The sequence below is a fragment of the Scyliorhinus canicula genome, chromosome 10 (assembly GCF_902713615.1).
Source record: "Scyliorhinus canicula chromosome 10, sScyCan1.1, whole genome shotgun sequence".
NCBI classification, from domain to species: domain Eukaryota; kingdom Metazoa; phylum Chordata; class Chondrichthyes; order Carcharhiniformes; family Scyliorhinidae; genus Scyliorhinus; species Scyliorhinus canicula.
Window position 1 is genome coordinate 4,904,584 of NC_052155.1, and position 16,462 is coordinate 4,921,045.

Genomic DNA, 16,462 nt, shown 5'->3' on the forward strand with positions numbered 1-16,462 from the left:
GGAGGGGAGGGGGCGAGGGAGGGGAGGGGGCGAGGGAGGGGAGGGGGCGAGGGAGGGGAGGGGGCGAGGGAGGGGAGGGGGCGAGGGAGGGGAGGGGGCGAGGGAGGGGAGGGGGGGTCGAGGGAGGGGAGGGGGCGAGGGAGGGGAGGGGGGGGCGAGGGAGGGGAGGGGGGGGGGGCGAGGAGGGGGAGGGCGAGGGGGGGGGGGCGAGGAGGGGGAGGGGGGGGAGGGAGGGGAGGGGGGGCGAGGGAGGGGAGGGGGGGGGCGAGGAGGGGAGGGGGGGCGAGGGAGGGGAGGGGGGGGGCGAGGGAGGGGAGGGGGGGGCGAGGGAGGGGAGGGGGGGGCGAGGGGAGGGGAGGGGGGGAGAGGGAGGGGAGGGGGGGGCGAGGAGGGGAGGGGGGGGCGAGGGAGGGGCGGGGGGGCGAGGGAGGGGAGGGGGGGGCGGGGGAGGGGGGGGGGGCGAGGGAGGGGAGGGGGGGGGCGAGGGAGGGGAGGGGGGGCGAGGGAGGGGGGAGAAGGAGGGGGGCGAGGGGAGGGGGGAGGGGGGGCGAGGGAGGGGGGAGGGGGGGCGAGGGAGGGGGGCCGAGGAGGGGGGGGCGAGGGAGGGGGGGGGGCGAGGGAGGGGGGAGGGGGGGGAGAGGAGGGGGGAGGGGGGGGGCGAGGGAGGGGGGGCCGAGGGAGGGGGGGGCGAGGGAGGGGGGGCGAGGGCAGGGGGGAGGGGGGGGCGAGGGAAGGGGGAAGGGGGGGCGAGGGAGGGGGGGGAAGAAGGGGGGGCGAGGGAGGGGGGGGGGGGGGGGAGGGGGAGGGGGGGGGGGCGAGGGAGGGGGGAAGGGGGGGCGAGGGAGGGGAGGGGGCGAGGGAGGGGAGGGGGCGAGGGAGGGGAGGGGGCGAGGGAGGGGAGGGGGCGAGGGAGGGGAGGGGGGGGCGGAGGAGGGGAGGGGGGGGCGAGGGAGGGAGGGGGGGGCGAGGGAGGGGAAGGGGGGGCGAGGGAGGGGAGGGGGGGGAGGGAGGGGAGGGGGGGGGCGAGGGAGGGGAGGGGGGGGGGGCGAGGGAGGGGAGGGGGGGCGAGGGAGGGGAGGGGGGGGCGAGGGAGGGGAGGGGGGGGCGAGGGAGGGGAGGGGGGGCGGGGGAGGGGGGGGGCGAGGGAGGGGAGGGGGGGGTCGAGGGAGGGGGGGGGGGGGGCGAGGGAGGGGGGAGAGGGGGGCGAGGGAGGGGGGAGGGGGGGCGAGGGAGGGGGAGGGGGGGGCGAGGGAGGGGGGGCGAGGGAGGGGGGGGCGAGGGAGGGGGGAGGGGGGGGGCGAGGGAGGGGGGAGGGGGGGGCGAGGGAGGGGGGAAGGGGGGGGCGAGGGAGGGGGGAAGGGGGGGGCGAGGGAGGGGGGAGGGGGGGGAGGGGGGAGGGGGGGGCGAGGGAGGGGGGGAAGGGGGGGCGAGGGAGGGGGAAGGGGGGGGCGAGGGAGGGGGGAGGGGGGGGCGAGGAGGGGGGGAGGGGGGGGCGTGGGAGGGGGGAGGGGGGGGCGAGGGAGGGGGGAGGGGGGGGGGGAGGGAGGGGGGAGGGGGAGGGGGGGGCGAGGGAGGGGGGGCGGGGGGGTGAGGGAGGGGGGCGGGGGGGGCAGGGGCGGGGGGGGGCGGGGGCGGGGGGGGCGAGGGAGGGGGGGGCGGGGGGGCGGGGGTGGGGGGGGCTGAAGGGGTGGGGGGGGGGCTGAGGGGGTGGGGGGCCCGAGGGGGGGCGGGGGCGGGGGCTGAGGGGGGGGCCGAGGCGGGGGGGTCCGAGGCGGGGGCGGGGCCGAGGCGGACGGAGGGGGGGCGGCGGAGGGGAGGACGGAGGGGGGGCGGCCCGGAGGGGGGGGGCGCGGCGGGAGGGGGGGCGGAGGGGGCCGCCCTGGGGGAGGGCGGCCAACCGCGCATGCGCTGGTTGGCACCGGCCCAACTGCGCATGCGCGGGACCCGAGTCTCTGGCGCCCCCTAGCACATGGTGCCCGGGCGACTGCCCGAGTTGCCGGCACCTTGGGCCGGCCCTGGCGAATGTATTACAATGGGCATTCAGACCAGCCCAATATTTCCATTCGCAGGAGATCTGTTGACCGGAGAGAACAGAAAGTTGAATTCATTATCTCAAAATCCAAGGGAGATGAGCATTTCTTTAATGCAACAAGTTATTTTGATCTGAAATGTACTGCCTGAAGTGGATTGAATAGCAGCTTTCAAAAAGAAAAAGACTTCAAAAGGAAGCATTTGCAAGGTTATGGGCAAATTCTGCATTTGATGCTCTTCTTAATTGCCCTTGAACTGAGTGGCTCGCTCGGCCATTTCAGAGGGTAGTTAAGAGTCAGCCTCTTTGCTGTTGGACCTGGGGTCACATGTAGGCCAGACCGGGTAAGGACGGCAGATTTCCTTCCGTAAAGGGTATTAGTGAAGCAGATGGGTTTTTATGACAATCGACAATGGTTTCACTTAATTCCAGGTTTTAAATTTTTGATTGAATTTGAATTCAAATTCTACCATCTGCCGTGGTGGGGTTACCATTGTGGTCCCCCAAGATCTCTGCAATATTATCCCAGCAACGAAAGCACTACGTCACTGCCTCCCTACCTTACTACCTCATCCTATCAACATATCCATTTTCCCTCATGTACTTCGTTAGCTTCCTCGTGAAAATGAAAATCGCTTATTGTCACAAGTAGTCTTCAAATGAAGTTACTGTGAAAAGCCCCTAGTCGCCACATTCCGGCGCCTGTTCGGGGAGGCTGGTACGGGAATTGAACCGTGCTGCTGGCCTGCCTTGGTCTGCTTTCAAAGCCAGCGATGTAGCCCAGTGTGCTAAACCAGCCCATTTTTCATTTTCTTTCGGGACTTGTGGGAGGAAACCGGAGCACCCGGAGGAAACCCACGCAGACACGGGGAGATCGTGCAGACTCCACACAGACAGTGATCCAAGCCGGGAATCAAACCTGGGACCCTGGTGCTGTGAAGCAACAGTGCTAACCACTGTGCTACCATGCCGCCCGTGTTATGGAGTCTCATTATGTATAAGTGCACATGTTCCTATATATATACATATATACGCACTCAAATTAAAAAGATTCCTGAATGTACTTGGTGAGGAAGTCTCTCACTTCTGAAGTGTGAGCCTGACTTTAATAGCAATATCTCCGTTCCTCAGCTGTGCTAAGCCACTCTCTAGTGTGGTATCATTGATGACAATCGTGAAGATCACACCATCTTATCAAACTTCATGACTAATTGCCTCAACCATTCACATTCTCACCACTCTCTGGATAAGAGTTTTTTCTAAATTCCGTACTGGATATATTGGTCTAAGAACAAAGAACAAAGAAAAGTACAGCACAGGAACAGGCCCTTCGGCCCTCCAAGCCCATGCCGACCATGCTGACCGTCTAAACTACTATTCCCATCCTATTCATGTATTTGTCAAGATGCCCCTTAAATGTCACTATCGTCCCTGCTTCCACCACCTCCTCCGGCAGCGAGTTCCAGGCACCCACTACCCTCTGTGTAAAAGAAATGCCTCGTACCTCTCCTCTAAACCTTGCCCCTTGCATCTTAAACCTATACTCCCTAGTAATTGACCCCACTACCCTGGGGAAAAGCCTCTGACTATCCACTCTGTCTATGCCCCTCATAATTTTGTAGACCTCTATCAGGTCGCCCCTCAACCTCCGTCGTTCCAGTGAGAACAAAGCAAGTTTATTCAACCTCTTCTCTAGTTCTGTTATCGTGCTGTAATATTTTTCCCACTGTACCATTTTTGAAATGTGGAGACCAGAGCTATTTATAGAACTCTTAAGTGTGATTGGTCTACCTAGCGCCTGTTCAAGTTTAACACAATCTCGTGCCATTCAGTTGATTTAATTCTAAATTACCCTCAACAGCTGCTTGTTGTACAAGTACCTGCCTTTGAATATCTTCCCATCTGCTGCAGCTGATGACGGCGTGTACACTGTGGATGGCAAACAGCAATCTTTAGCTCAGATGTCGACCCCCTACCGCACAAAGATGGCTGATCTCACAGGCAGACAGGTACCAAAGAATATCTAACAATCTAAATTTTCAGTTTATGGGGATGTTTTTTTTTAAATCAGGCAATTCGAAAATTAGTGAATGCATTTTGCTAATTGCATAATAATACTAAATCAATCCGCTATATACTGTTTACATAGTAAAAAGAAATGATACAAAGGTCTGGGAATTCTACAAGACAGGTTTCTCCCATGGTGCTTGCTCCACACACAGTTGAATCTGCTGGGATTGCATGGATAATTCTCACTGGGGATTTCCAGTGGGAATCTGAGGCACTCTCAATTACAACGCGAAAGTTAGGTCAGTAATCAAAGGCTTTAATAAGCAGTGAACAATGGCAGCATCCAAGAGAAGTGTGCTCGCAAAATGGAGTCTCATCTTAAATACTGTTTCCCAGGGGGCGTAGCCAGAGGCGGAGTCCCCCAGGGTTCCAAGCCTCTTAAAGGGGCAATGCCAAGCCTCTTAAAGGGGCAAGGTATTCCGATCATCACAGAATCCCAGATTAACAGGAGTTCTGTGCTGGCAGGTGGGTGGTGTAGCTGTCAGAGAAGGCTCCAAGTTACAGGAACAGCAGTCTGGGGAAATATCCGGCAAGTCTAGCTGAGGAAATGAACAGTCCAGTAACTGCACTGGATGGCTCATGTATCCTTTGACCCACTTCTGAATAACGACTTCTGTTCAAGCAGCTGACATGGACAGGTGATAGAAGGGCGAGTGCCGTGGTGAAGAGGCAATGTCACATGATTCATAAAGTGTCAGAGAGCAGAGCATGAGGATGATCCAATTTCCCATCAGGTGCCAAAGGAAAGAGCCTGCATTTCAGTAGCACCTGTCACCACCTCAGGCAGTCCCAAAGTGCTTCACAGCTGATTAACTACCTGCATGAGCTGCAGTGCGGAGAGAGGCTGTCAGAATGAGTTAAAAGAGCGGAGGAAGGGAGAGCAGCTTCAGACTGAGAATCAGCGGGAAGAGAGGCGGACCTGGCGAGTTAGTTCAAACAATGGGGGCAGAGGGAGCTGGTGAGGAGCAGGGGAGGGGAACTGCAGGTGGGGAGGGAGCTGCGGAGGAGGGAGCTGTGCGGGGAGAGAGGAAAGGGGTAGCTGGGGGAGGGGGGTAGAGTAGGGGAGCTGCTGGGGGGAGAGTGGTAGGAGCTGGAGGGGAGAGGCGGAGAGAGGAGGGGAGCTGCTGGGGGGAGAGTGGTAGGAGCTGGAGGGGAGAGGAGGAGAGCGGGGAGAGAGGAGGGGAGCTGCTGGGGAAGTGGGCGGAGTGGAGGGGAGCTGATGGAGTGGAGTGCTGGGGGGGATGGGCGAAGCAGAGGGGAGTGGGGGGAGCGGAGGAGAGCAGGGGGGAGTAGGCGGAGTGGGGGGAGTGGGGGGGAGTAGGCGGAGTGGGGGGAGCGGAGGAGAGCAGGGGGGAGTAGGCGGAGTGGGGGGAGTGGGGGGGAGTAGGCGGAGTGGGGGGAGCGGAGGAGAGCAGGGGGGAGAGAAGGGGAGCTGCTGGGGGGGGAGTAGGCAGAGTGGAGGTGAATATGGAGAGGGAGCGGGGGGAGCGGAGGAGAGCAGGGGAGAGAGATGGGGAGCTGCTGGGGAGAGTGGGCAGAGGGGAGTGGGCGAAGGGAAGTGGAGGGGGAGCGGAGGGGAGTGGGGGGGATGGGCAAAGCGGGATTGAAATGGAGGAGACTGGGCGGAGTGGAGGGGAATGCTGGGAGTGGGCGGAGCGGAGGGGAGTGGAAGGGCAAGGGGGGAGGGGAGGGGAAGGGGAGCGGAGGGGAGGGGGAGCGGAGGGGAGGGGAGGAGGGAGTGGAGGGGAGGGGAGGGGGGATCGGAGAGGAGGGGAGGGGGATCGGACGGGGAGGGGGGAGCGGAGGGGAGGGGAGGGGGGAGCGGAGGGGAGGGAGGGGGAAGCAGAGGGGATGGGGAGCAGAGGGGAGGAGAGGGAGGGGAGTGCCGAGGGGAGGGGGGAGCGGAGGGGAGGAGGGAGCAGAGGGGATGGGGAGCAGAGGGGAGGGGAGGGAAGGGGGAGCGGAGGAGAGGGAGAGGAGAGCCGAGGGGAGGGGGGAGCGGAGGGGAGTCGGGAGGAGCTCACCATATACTGAGTGAAAAAACAAAGTGTGACAACAAAGGAAAACTGTAATTCATTGGTTGGTAAGTAACTGGCCATAAGTTCATAATGTGGAGTTGCCGGCGCTGGACTGGGGTGGGCACAGTAAGAAGTCTTACACACCAGGTTATAGTCCAACATGTTTGTTTCAAACACTAGCTTTCGGAGCACTGCTCCTTCCTCAGGTGAATGAAGAGGTGGGTTCCATAACCACCTATATAGACAAAGTCAAAGATGCAAGATGATACTTTGAATGCGAGTCTTTGCAGGTAATTAAGTATTTACAGTTCCAGATGGAGTGACTGGAGAGAGGGATAATCCCAGGTTAAAGAGGTGGGAATTGCCTCAAGCCAGGACAGTTTGCAGGATTTTGTCTGGCTGGCTCTCCGCAAAACCACTTTATCCAAAAACCGTCTCACCACCATCGCCTCGGTGGCTCATTCGTCTGTGAGTTCCTCATCAACGCCCTATGCACCCGATTGACATCCAGGGGCCTGTCGAAGGCCCCGTCCCCCATTAGTTGCTCCGCCATTTTGGCCACAAAAGAGCCTGTGTCCGCTCCCTCAATGTCCTCTGGAAACCCCACTATTCTCAAATTCTGCCTCCGGGAGTGGTTCTCCAGATTCTCCACTTTCTCCTTGAGCTCCTTCTGGGTATTCCTCAGAATCCCAATCTCGGCCACCAACGAGGTTAATTGCTCCTCGTGCCCACTCCCCCCACCGCCTCCTCCACCTTCTGGATCGCCTAACTCTGAGTCTCCAGCCTCAGCTCCACATGGTCGATCCCCGCTCTCAGCGGGTCTGCCACCTTCACCAGATCCTCCTGAGCCTCCCTCCTCTGTTGGCTGAACTTTTCGTTCAGAAATTCCACCCACTGATCCATCGACCATTGGGCTGGGAGGCCCGATCTCTTACCCTCCGCCAGCTTTCCCTGAGTCACACAAAGAATTCCTTGCTCTTGCAGCCCATTCCTTCTGGACCCACCTCTGGTCGCGAATCCATCCACTGACCTCACCAGTGGAATATAGCTTTCCTCCACCACCTCTGCACCTCTTCTCTCCAAAACATCCACAAGGTAAGCGGGGAAAGGACCAAAACAAAAAACACCTCGAGCGGGAGCTGCCAAATGTGCGACCACTCACTCCATGACACAACCGGACTTCAGCGGATTGATCGATAATCTCATTTCCATCATAAGGTCAGAGTGAGGATGTTTGCGATGACTGCACAGTGTTCAGCACCATTCGCCACTCCTCAGATAATGGAACAGTCCGTGTCCAAATGCAGCAAGATCTGGACAATATCCAGGCTCGGGGCTGACAAGTGGCAAGTTACATTCACGCCACACAAGTGCCAGGCAATGACCATCTCCTATAAGAGAGGATTTAACCATCGCCCTTGACATTCAATGGCATTACATTGAATCCCCCACAATCAACATTCTGGGGGTTACCATTAATCAGAAACGGAACTAGACTATCCACATTAATACTGTGGCTACCAGGGCAGGTCAAAGGCTGGGAATCCTACGGGAAGTAACTCACCTCCCGTCTCCCCAAAGCCTGTCCACCATCCATAAGGCGCAAGTCAGGGGTGTGAGGGAATACTCTCCACTTGCCTGGATGAGTGCAGTTCCAACAACACTCAAGAAGCTCAACACCATCCAGGACAAAGCAGCCCCGCTTGATTGCTCCCCCTTCCCCAAACATTCAAACCCTCCACCACCGATGAACAGTGGCAGCCGTGTGTACCATCTACAAGATGCACTGCAGTAACTCACCAAGGCTCCTCAGACAGCACCTTCCAAACCCATGGCCACCACCATCTAGATGGACAAGAGAAGCAGATACCTGGGAACTCCACCACCTGGAGGTTACCCTCCAAGTCACTCACCACTCTGACTTGGAAATATATCGGCCGCTCCTTCACTGTCGCTGGGTCAAAGCCCTGAAACTCCCTCCCTAACAGCACGGTGGGTGTACCTAAACCTCACGGACTGCAGCGGTAATGGAAGGCAACACCACCACCTTCTGAAGGGCAACTAAGGTTGGGCAATGAATGCTGGATTTACCAGCGACGCCCACATCCCGTAAATTAATTTATTTTTTAAAATTGGGAATCTGCTGTAGATTCGAGCCTCAGGACTTTGCGGCGCTAAGAAACTAAACTAATCCAGAGACAATGTAAGTTTGTGACTGTGCATCTCTAATCCAATCTAAGATCATTTCAAATACTTGGGTAAGAGTTAAGAGAATTTTTACCGAAGGTAAATCAAAGGTGTCAGTTCACATTTGGCGGGATTCTCCGTTCTGCCAGCCATGTGTTTCTTGACCGCGCGCCATTTGCTGGCAGTGGGATTCTGTCAATGGGATTTCCCGTTGCAACCACCCCACGCTGCCGGCAAACCTGCAGCCGGGAAAACTGATTTGCAACGACCCGGGAATTCCAGCCATTGTCTCCTTGTGCCAGGATTCCAAAGAGGCAAGTCTGATGGTCTCATTGAAGAATAAAAATCACTTCGAGGAAATTCATCGATTTTAAATGGGGCATATTTAGTTACCATTTAGATGCTAAACTTGAATCTTAATGTAACAATTTCGATATAAATAAAGGTGTTGTGTTTGTAACATTTATTAAAGATTTTCATAATATTATGTGATTATTGTATAAAAGACCAGGATGAAATGATTGGTGCAGAATCATGTTACTGATTTACTTTGTCTACTAAATATTTCAGGATTTTTCACCCTTTCTTCCTCCTTCTTTGTGTTGGGATTTAAATTAAAATCATCCATTTTTTTTCCATGCATGGTCAGATTCTTCACTAAGTCTCTCCTTAAATATCAAATGTTGCTCAGTTGTTTTGTCAGAGTCCTGCTCATTTTATGTGAATTGTATATATCTTTAAAAATGTTACTGTATGGCATTCTGAAGCTTTATGCAGCAGACCTAACAGACTCCGCTAAGCAGCGGGAACACTGGGCTGATATGTGCCATGATTGTCCGACTTTTAGCTACCTCCCCATTGAACAAAATACTTCTTCCATCACCAGACACCTCTTGATCTCCCTTTTTCGGCCTTTGTCTTTTGAAGTGTACATTGGATCTTGCAGGTGTGGGACATGAGAGGAGCCCTCATCGATACTCATAGGATTGTCTAACAGGCCGGAAAAGTAGCTTTGACAGCTATTGGTGTTTAAGGTATTCACACTGAAAATAACGTCATGGATAATAGACACAGCTTATTTTTGTTGGGAGATAGGTTTGTTCTTTAATGCGCTTGCAGCTGAAAGAACAACAAAAGAAGCATGCTGACAGATATTCCTCTGCTTCTTGATGCATAGATCATATCTTTACGGTAATCATTGGCCCTATTATTCTCACTGCTGTCCTTTTCTCAAAGGAGAGATTTTGTCACAGCTGCACAATTGATGAGGGATGCAGTCACTGATTATTTTTTAAAATTCATTCATGGGATATGAGCATTGCTGGCAAGGTGACCATGTATTGCCTATCCCCAGTTGGTCTTGAAGTGACGGTCAGTCACCTTTTTTGAAACTCCCCAAACAGACAACTGGGTGGTTTTCTAGGACTTCCTGAGGTAAGAGGCAACCACGGTGCTGTGGGCCTGGAGTCCACTATAAGCCAGACGGTGTGAGGAGGGCAGATTTCCCTCCCTGAAGGAATATTAGTGAACCAGATGGATTTTTATTACAATTCGATAAGATCAAAGAGAACATAGATCGGTACAGCACAGGAATAGGCCCTTCGGCCCTCCAAGCCTGCGCTGATCAGGTGTCCTCTCTCGACAAACCACTGATCTCCTTCTATACCCACCTGTTCATGTGTCTATGCAGGTAAGTCTTAAAGGTCACTAATGTATCTGCCTCAGCCACGCTTTTGGCAGTTGCATTCCAGGCCACCACCACCCTCTGCGTAAAGAGACTTCCCCCGTCACATCTCCACTGAATCTATCCCCCCCCTCATCTTGAACTTGTGCCCCCCTTGTAATTGTCATTTCCGCCCTGGGAAAAAGCCTTATTCACCCTAATATATCCCCTCCTAATTTTTATCAACTCTATCAGGTCGCCCCTCAGCCTCCGTCTCTCTAGGGAGAACAATCCCCGTTGATTCAATCTCTCCTCATAGCTAATACCCTCCATACCAGGCAACATCCTGGTAAACCTTTTCTGTCCTCTCTCCAAAGCCCCCACGCCCTTCTGGTGGTGTAGTGACCAGAAATTGGACACAGTATCCAAATGTGGACTATCCCTAACATTCTATATAACTAACATAATTTGCGAACTTTTATACTTGATACACCGTCCGTGAAGGCAAGCATGCCGTATGTTTTCTTTCCACCATTTCCACCGTTGCTGACACTTTTAAGAAACTCGTGGACCTGCACGGCCAGATCTCTCTGTGCGTATATGCTCCTGATGGTTCTGCCATTTATTTTATAGCTCCCAACCTGAACTGGATCTATCAAATGCATCACCTCGCATTTGTCCGGTAAATTCCATCTGCCATTTCTCCGCCCAATTTTGCAGCGTTTCGATATCCGGCCTGTATTCTCTGACAATCTTCAATCACTATCCTCAACTCCTGCAATCTTAGTTAGACCAGTTACGTTTCCTTCCAAATCATTTATATATATTACAAACAGCAGAGGTCCCAGTATCGATCCCTGCGGAACACCACTAATTACAGACCTCCATTCGGAAAAACACCCTTCCACTGTTACCTTCTGTCTTCTATGGCCAAGCCAGTTCTGAATTCATCCAGCTCATTCACCCCTGACCCCGTGTGATTTAATCTTTTGCACCAGCCTGCCAGGAGGGACCTTGTCAATGCTTTACTAAAGTCCATGGAGACAACAGTCCCCAGCTCTTACCTTGTCAATCATTTTTTGTCACCTCTTCAAAAAACTCAATTAAATTAGTGACCATCCCTCGTACAAAAACCATTTATGTCTGTCGCTAATAAGATCATTCCATTCCAAATGTGCATAGATCCTTTCTCTGAGAATCTTTTCCAACAATTTCACTATCACTGACGTCGAGCTCACTGGCCTATAATTACCCAGGTTATCCTTGCAACCCTTCATACACAAGGGGGAAACATTGGCTATCCTCCAATCCTCTGGGACCTCACCTGTGGCTAACGAGGAAACAAAGATTCTGTTAGAGGCCCAGCGATTTCATCTCATGTCTCCCTGAGTAATCTCAGATAGATGTCATCTGGCCCTGGAGATTTGTCTACCTTAATGCTTTTTTAACGCACCTAACAACATCCTCCCTCACAATAACGACCTGTTCTAAAGTCTTTACATATCCCTCTGGGACACCACAATCAATGTGTCCCCTCCCCTCTGTGAATGCCGATGCAAAACACTCATTAATGGATCTCGCCTACTTCCGTTAGTTCATTCAAAATTTCCCTCCTTTGTCCTTGAGTGGACCAACTCTTTCTCAAGCTACCCTCCTGTTCGAATATACGTATAAAATGCCTAGGGATTCTCCTTAATCCTGTCTACCAAGGACATTTTGTGACCCCTTTTTGCCCTCCCGACTCCCTGCTTGAGCTCTTTTTCTACTTTCCTTGTATTCTTCAAGTGCTTCATCTGTTTTTCGTTGCCTGTACCCCATGACTGCATCCTTTTCTTTTGACTAGTTTCACGATCTCGGTTACTGATCCTAGATTTTTGTCCCAGATTTATTCAATCAATGGAATTTTTAATTCCCCAGCTGTACTGTGGTGGAATTTGAACCCATTTCTTGAAGATTGTTAGTGCCAGTCTCTGGAAAGTTAGTGCGGTAACATAACCACTATCCTATTGTATCATTTCCCAACCATAGAGTCAAAGTTGTGAAGTCATAGCTTTCTCATTGTCCCTCCAGGTACCAACACAGTTCAGTGTTTGGCAGGAAACCCACAAGAAAAGTTGGAATATTTTTGAATTCCTGGTCATTTTTTGTCCTTGTCACATTGATCTTTACAGCAGGCGTGCCTGCACTTAACCTGCGGAGCACTGGAGATGACCTGACAGCTAGATATCAACACTCTCCTGCCTTGTATATTGACCTGCTGACACAGGCCCATCACCCTGGGGTGATGTTACACCGATCCTTGGAGAGTGGAACAGGGTAGTCAGGTTGGTGGTTGACAAGGTTTATAACAAAGGCGGCCGGTTTTAGCTCAGTTGGCTACACAGCTGGTCTGTGATGCTGAGCGAGGCCAGCAGTGCATACTGGCTGAGGGTATTCATGAAGGCCTGAGGTGTGGTGACCCTAAAGATAAATCACTCAAAGGAGAAACCAGCCTATCGTCATCTGGGACTATGGCGACTTTACCTTTTTTAAACTTTATATTTGCAACACCTGCAGCTTCTCACTTGAATCTCGCAAAAGAGGTTTCTGCCTCTGCCACAGCACCGAAATAGCCCTTATCACAGTCACATCCGGTGATCACAGCAGACAATCCCACTTCATCCTTTGGACTTACCTGACATCATTGGCAGTGTTATATTACCTTGTGTAATATATATATTACTCTTTTAAACCAGCCGAGTTATAGAAATGAGCAAGTCTTCTTGTAACGATAAACTAATTATTGAGTAATATAAATAAATATTGTGAATTCTTTTACTTAATACTCAACTAGTACAATAAAGAAACAATTGTAGAGATAACTAATTAAATTATACAATACAATGCTTTGATAACTTATAACTTCTTCTCTCTAGCGTTCTCTCTCTACTCCTGATACACACTCACCACAGAAAGAGCAGGAAAGCTATTAATATACAGTGAGACATCTAAGTGTTCAATTGCCTGTACTACATATATTGATCATGGGCGGAATTCTCCACGACGGCGTCGGAGGCTGCTCCTCGCCCCCTATTCTCTCCCCCCCCCCCCCACCCCGGGGGGGCTAGGAGCGACGTTTCGTAAAACTCAGCCGCCGGGCCTTGACGCCAGCGGTGCACCGAGAATGACGTGGCCGGCGGCGCCTAATGATGTCAGCCGCGCATGCGCAGGTTGGCCGGCTCCAACCCGCGCATGTGCGGTTGCTGTCTTCCCCTCCGCTGCCCCGCAAGGCGTGGCGGCTTGATCTTGCGGGGCGGCGGAGGGGAAAGAGCGCGTCTCTTGGAGACGCCAGCCCAACGATCGGTGGGCACCGATCGCGGGCCAGTCCCCTCCCGAACATGGCTGTGGTGCTCAATCCCCTCTCCGCCCCCCACAGGCCCCAAACTCACCTTTCGCGCGCTGTTCACGCCGGCAGCGACCAGGTGTCGGGGTTGTCAGGCCGCTCGGCCCATCCGGGCTGTAGAGTCGCCGGGAAAACGGCGAGCGGCGATTCTCCGAGCGGGAGTGGGAGAATCGCGGGGGGTGCCAGAGCGGCCCTCCCGCGATTCTCCCACCCGACGTGGGGAGCGGAGAATCGCGCCCCATGTATATTGATATACAGAGATCACTACATCCCCCTTTTCTTAACATTTTCTTGCAACTATTAAAAGAAAATTTAACATTTGAAATGCAGTGACTACTTAGTGCAGCAATTACTAGAATACTGTAAAAGTTCACATTCAGTTGATTTGGTCTTCTTCTCCTTGTTAATCGTCTTAATGTCAAAGGTGATGAAGAAGTTTTAATGTTCTTGTTGCTTGTCAGATTAGAATTCAGTTGTTGCTCAATTTGCTTTGAAATTGTGCAATTTAAGTCAAGATGCGGAAAAATCTGTGCTTGATCTTTGACTTGAAGTAAATCACGACGATTTCTTCTATAGATGTTGCCATCTGAAGTTTTAATCAGATAAGATCTTGGAGAGAATTGCCTAACGATATGAGCAATGTCAGACCCAACCTCCTTCAGGAAGTCTGAATCAAATAATATCATTTTCTGTTGGAATTGACATATCTTTTTGCATGTAGATCATAATACTGTTTTTTGTTTCAGTCTTTGTTGCTGAAGTTTCTTCACAGCAAAATGTTGTTCTTGATCAGGAATCTGTAGCTGGGGTAGAGTTGTTCTTATGTTCCTGTTAAATAACATCTGAGCTCGAGATAATCCTGACAATAAAGGTGATGACCTATAATTAAGTCGTGCTAAATAGAAATCAGATTGTGAATCTTTTGGTTTGCTTAGTAACTGTTAAATTATGTGGGCGCCTTTCTCAACCTTTCCTTTGGACTGAGGGAAATGAGGATTTGAAGTGATGTGTTCAAAATTGTAAGTTGTTGAGAATTCTTTCCACTCATAACTCAAAAAACATGGGCCATCGTCAGACATGACGGTATGAGGAATACCATGCCTGGCAAATATTTCTCTGCATGCTTTGATTATAGTATTGGATGTAAGATCACTCAACTTCATGACTTCTGGGAAATTTGAAAAGTAGTAAATGACTAAAATATAATCCTTACCCAATGAATGAAAGAGACCGATGCCCACTTTCACCCATAGTGACATAATGATGTTAGGGGCTGGTTTAGCTCACTCGGCTAAATCGCTGGCTTTTAAAGCAGACCAAGCAGGCCAGCAGCACGATTCGATTCCCGTACCAGCCTCCCCGAACAGGCGCCGGAATGTGGCGACTAGGGGCTTTTCACAGTAACTTCATTGAAGCCTACTCGTGACAATAAGCGATTTTCATTTCATTTCATGATGTCATGCTGTTACAATGGTTCCTTGCATTGTTGACTCTGATGTGTTCAACACGTTGGACATGATGATATCATGGCAGATATAGCTTTATTTATACCTGGCCAATATATTGATTGCCTGATACGGCGTTTACATTTCTCGGTGCCTAGGTGACCTTCGTGAAGTCTAGTTAGCATTTCTGACTTCCTGCTGTCTGGAATGACGATCCTGTCTCAGCCATCCATGATAGTCAGTTCAGACTGTATGCTCTGGTATTGTGGACAATGACCTTTAGGCCATCCATGTTAGAAATGATGTATAACTTTGGTCAAAGCAGCATCTCTCTGTGTTTCCATTCTAATTTGTTGAAGCTTTGAATCAGAGGCTGGAAGTAACTCTCTGAAAAGTTGCAGGTGCGAATCAACATCATTGATTGATTCTTCTTGAAGAATATCAGTGTTGATGGATCTGGACAGAGTGTCAGCTATAACTAAATCTTTGGCCTGGAGTGTATATGGGATTGAAGTCCTACCTGCCCAATTTCATCATTAGCCTTTGTAGTCGTGGTGTCATTTCATTGAAATTCTTTTCAATGATGTGGACAAGTGGACGATGGTCTGTCTCTGCAGTAAACCTGAGTAAACCCTAAACATACTCATGGAACTTGGAAATTCCAGTCACAAATCCCAGACACTCCTTTTCATCTGGGCGTGCCTATACTCAGTCGCAGTCATGGATCTGGATGCGTAGGCTATGGGAACGAAATTATTGAAATGGTCTTGTTGAAGTAGAGACTACCCCTGTGCCATCTTTACTCCCACCCGTTGAAATTTTGGTGGGCCTGGTCGGGTCAAAGAAGGATAAGGTGGGAGCTTGGATTAACTGCTTGTTTCAGATCAGTCCATTCTTTCATATGACTGAGTCCAGATGAAATCAGTATTCTTTCTGATCAGCTGTTGTACTACAGTTGTTCTCCTGGAGAGATTCTTGATGAACTTCCCTGGAGAGTTGAAAAATCCTAGAAAGCCTTCTTGTCTTGCGGTATTTGATGGCTTGTACTTTGTCTTTGTCCGGCTTGATACCATTGGCTCTAATGTTGTCACCTAAGAATTTCAAAGAAGAGGCGGCAAACATACATTGACCTTGGTTCAGCTTCAAACCAAAGTCGTGCATTCTCTTGAACACTTCTCCAAGACGACTGATGTGTTCTGGTGTTGTAGACCAGATGATTATGTCATCAACATAAACTCGAACACCCTTCTCGATTTTCCGTCATTTGTTCCATTGCACGATGAAAAATTTCCGAAGCAGAAACTATTCCAAAGGGCATTCTGTTGAAACAGTATCCCCCGTATTCACCATGGCGGGGGCGGAAGAGGCCCCCTCCCCTGCGCATGCGCTGGTTTGACGTCAGCAGCCGCTGACGCACCGGCGCATGTGCGGACTTCTGCCGGCCGGCAAAGGCCTTTTGGCCCTGGCTGGCGGGGCGCCAAAGGCCGTTCGCACCGGCCGGCGGAGCGAGAGCCACTCCGGCGCGGGCCTAGCCCCTCAATGTGAGGGCTTGGCCCCATTCTCCGCACGTTTGGGGAGGCCCGACGCCGGAGTGGTTCACGCCACTCCGTCCTGCCGGGACCCCCCGCCCCGCCGGGTAGGGGAGAATCCCGGCCCTGAATCTTTCTC

General features: G+C 52.4%; 1 protein-coding gene across 1 annotated transcript in view; it reads left to right on the top strand.

Moving 5' to 3' along the window:
- The window catches only part of LOC119972898 (laminin subunit alpha-3-like), a 412,206-nt gene that overhangs the window by 190,235 nt on the left and 205,509 nt on the right, over positions 1-16,462 (top strand). Inside the window, 1 exon segment of the mRNA XM_038810443.1 lies at positions 3,891-4,038. Coding sequence (XP_038666371.1) covers positions 3,891-4,038 — 148 coding nt within the window.